The following is a 3,647-nucleotide window of genomic DNA, read 5'->3' as shown; positions in this document are numbered from 1 at the left end:
TGTGTTTGTGTGTGTGCCTGCCTGTCCATGCACATCTATTTTGGGAGGGAATTGAAGCATCCTAGCAGATGCAAACCAGTTCCTATACCAAATGTTCTTAAATCCCTGCTTCCCTCCTCCTTTTTTGCTTCCCCCCCATTTCTCTGGCTCAAGGAGTTTTTTCTATTTCCAGCTGAGATTTCATACCTTTTTTTCATTGTGGGGACCAGGGGAGGGGAGCAAAAACTGCAATGTTAATTACTTCTCAATAAAGCTAACCTGGAGCAAGAGCTGAAGGAAAGTACAAGGGAGATTTCCCTTGGTTTAATGATAATTTATCCCAGTCACAGCAAAGATGCCATTCTCCAGTGGACCAAACTCTTCCTCTTCTACTACACTTGAATGACCTTTATCCTCTTCAACATATTCACCTTCATGCCCTTCTCTGAATGCATGGTCTTCATGGTCCTCTTCCTCCTCATTCTCATCTTCACCAGCCTGCTCTGGCAGGAGGTCAACTTGCCCATAGGTGTTCACCACCTGCTTGCAGAAGGGACATGTCTTCTTCCGGGGCTGGGTGCAGAACCAGGAGTCAATGCAGCCACTGTGGTAAGCATGAGAACAGGGCAGGATCTTCAGGCAGTCCCCTTCCTTGTACTCCACCATGCAGATCACACAGGACTCATATTCGTCTCCCTGCTTGTATGTGTGAAGCTTTAGCTTGCAAGCTTTCTCGTACCAGCTTAAGCCAACCACAACTGAGATTGTGGCAACAACGACATAGAATAGGTCCCTGAAATCCTGCGTGGTGGAAGTTTCCTGAAGCTTTTTAGCATTGTCTTGACAAAGACTCAAATAGTGTTTGGGTGGTAGAAGTCTGATGTTCTCCTCTTCCTTGCATTGCAAAGCCCTTTGCAAGTGGAGGGAGACAGATTGTCCAGTGAAGAATGATGGTATCTTGATCAGTTGCTGGATTTCTTTGTTATCACTCATCACGGCAACCAGTTGCTCTGAATCTACACTGTACACAAGAGCAGCTTGGTATCCAGCCTCCTGGGCATGAAGGACCTTCTTGACAAAAGAGCAGTCAGAGCTTTGTATGAGTGCAATATATGTCTTGGAGGATGTTCTTGATGCTGGAGGATTCTCTATTGGACTGCAAGCATTTGCTGGTATCACTCTCGTCAAATATCCCGTCAGTCCTTCTGCAGGGAGTCGTGGCCCATAGTACGCAGGCATGGCTTCATAAACAACGCACATGGAGCTGTCATTGAAAGCCACGTAGCCCACGATTTCTGCAAGAGCAGCATTGTAGAAGGCAGCAGTAACCACAAAGTGAAGAAGTTGGAGCTGAAGTTTCATGCTGAATGCAGTCGGGTAGCTCTGAACACAGGTTTTCGTGCTGGTCGCAAAGGAAAAGTGTAAGAGACAGTCAGAGAGGCACTATCCCACCTGTGGTTTTATCCCCACCACTTGGAACCACAGAAAGATGGAGATCAAGACCTGTTTCTGTCCTGGAGGCTTCTGAAGCTTTTCTGAGGCTCCCGGGATAGAACTTGCCTCTTTAATTACCTCCAGCTGCTAAGCAACACTCTTGCATCATCTCTACAGATCTGTGACATCACCCAGTGACTGTTCCCCGAGGCTGGGTCACGTAACATTGCTGCCAACCTGCTTAAACTTCTCCCCTTCCTTTTTGGTCTACTCCATGCACGTAGCTTGTAGCTTCATCTCCCCCCTGGGTTCTGACAGGATGCTGGATTCATTTTTCTGATGATGTGCAGGCAGGACAAATGACCCTCCCCATCAGCTACCTGCCCACTGCAGACTGGAATGTTTCATGCTGGTGGCCAAAGCAACTCCTGGAAAATGTGGCAGCTTGGACTGGTCTGGTGAACGTGCAGTTTTTACTTAAAATTGTGATCTTTGAACTAATACCAAGACAAATAAATTGCTTAGGGTAGAAGAGGTTTCTGTCATTTGAAATAAGTCAATCAGCAACTGTTGGTCAAAATGGCAGCTAGCAGAAGTTGTAAGTCTCTCTCTTTGCTTGTGTGTCCTCACTCTGCCCTTACCCAAACCTCTGGCAGGGCAGATCCACCTGAGTGAGAAGCTACATTTGTGGAAGGGGTGGATAGACTTGGGCTCTTGCAGGGGCTGAGTTGGTTGGACTCCTGTCCTACCACAGTGAGAGTGGGTGGTGGATGAACTTGGAAGGGCTACCATCAACTTTTGTACTGGGGCTTTTCACCTTATTTACTTTAAAACCTCAGTTGCTGGAATCAAATGGCTGGGGAAAAAACAAACAAACAAAAAAAACCCCAAAACTTTAGCTTCTAGCTATAAAAACTGATTTAAAAATTCTAGTTATGAGGAATAAGCTGAAAAAGGAGTAGAAAGCATAAGGCACAAGTGTTGTCCCTCCCTCCCAGAGTGTTTAACAGCAGAAGCTCCCATCTTTCAGGCAATTCCCAACTCATATGGTGACTGCTCAGTGCCCGGAGGAACACCAGCCTGATGGGAATGCAGCAGCTCTCCTGGTTGTCGGAACAAACTAGGTCTGAATATGCAGTGAACCCAGGTCAGTTCAGAACCTCAAATCCCTAAAAACTTGTACCTTTTAATAAACAGCCCTTTTTTGTATAACGATCCACTTGAGAGTAGCCCCACAGTTTCCAGTGCAGTTGTGTTGGACCTGTAGTTAAAAAAAAAAAAATCACTCGTGTACTAGGCAACTGATTTGTTACCAACCCCCTTGGGCTCTGCTTGAGACAGATTTCACCGGGAAAAGAGCTACAGAAAATGTCAGCAGACAGTGTGTGTGTGCGCCAGAGACTCCCAGCAGCTGTGATTTCAAATCGATTTTATTTTCCCCTCATCTAAAGAGTTTTACACTTGCAGGGAGACATTTTGATGCATTTAAAAAACAAAGCAAGGAAAAAGGTTTGGGGAGGAAGGAGAAACCAAATGCTTTCTAGAGGAATGAGAGATGAAGAAGAAAATGGAGGTACACTAGGAGACCTTTGTAAGGGTGAATTTTTGGCTTGGTTTTATACTTCTTGTGATGGCATCCATCATCCTAGTGTTCTTTAAAATCCTTGCCTCTTTACTTGCACTCAGTACTCTATTTCTGCCTCCAGGTCAAAGCTTTATGTACTGCCAGTGCCTTGCTGCTCGTGTAAGGGTAAGGGGTAGGTCTGTCTTTGGGGCTGGACAAGGAGCTGTATATCTGCGTGTGCTGTGACAGATGTGGGACCAAGGAACAATCCCTTTGGTACTCTGTGTGCTGTTATCTCCTGATTGCTCCAGCACCAGCTCTTATCCTAGAATTAGCAAGGTAGGAGTGAGCAGCCATCCTGGTTTGCTCACCAGAACCTTTGGATAAAAGGAGAAATCAGGTGTTTGCAGTCACCAACCTGGATCTAAGTAACTCTTGGTGGTAACTGAGAGAGGTGTGGGCAAAAGGACAAATCCTCTTCAGGAGAGGTTGGAAGGCAAAGAAGAGGGGAATGGGGTTCAGAGAAAGCTCTGGGGAGTGAGGAAAGGGGAAAAGCTGAAGTCTGGATGGGGACCATGATACCCATATCCCACTCACAGGCAAAGGATGAGATAGGAAACCCTAGTCTGTAGCCTCCTTTGAAATCCTTGAATGTTTTTGCAGAAGGAAG

The 3,647-nt window shown here is 46.1% G+C and overlaps 1 protein-coding gene across 1 annotated transcript; it reads right to left on the bottom strand.

Annotated features, from left to right (window-relative positions):
* Positions 1–303: 303 nt before the first annotated feature.
* Positions 304–1,341, bottom strand: LOC104528009 (E3 ubiquitin-protein ligase RNF13-like). Its single transcript, XM_010171883.1, has one exon. The coding sequence runs from the start codon at positions 1,339–1,341 to the stop codon at positions 304–306; it is 1,038 nt and encodes a 345-aa protein (XP_010170185.1).
* Positions 1,342–3,647: the final 2,306 nt, after the last annotated feature.

This window comes from Antrostomus carolinensis, unplaced genomic scaffold, assembly GCF_000700745.2.
Source record: "Antrostomus carolinensis isolate BGI_N321 unplaced genomic scaffold, ASM70074v2 scaffold35667, whole genome shotgun sequence".
Classification (NCBI taxonomy): Eukaryota; Metazoa; Chordata; class Aves; order Caprimulgiformes; family Caprimulgidae; genus Antrostomus; species Antrostomus carolinensis.
This window is presented reverse-complemented; position numbering and strand designations above follow the sequence as displayed.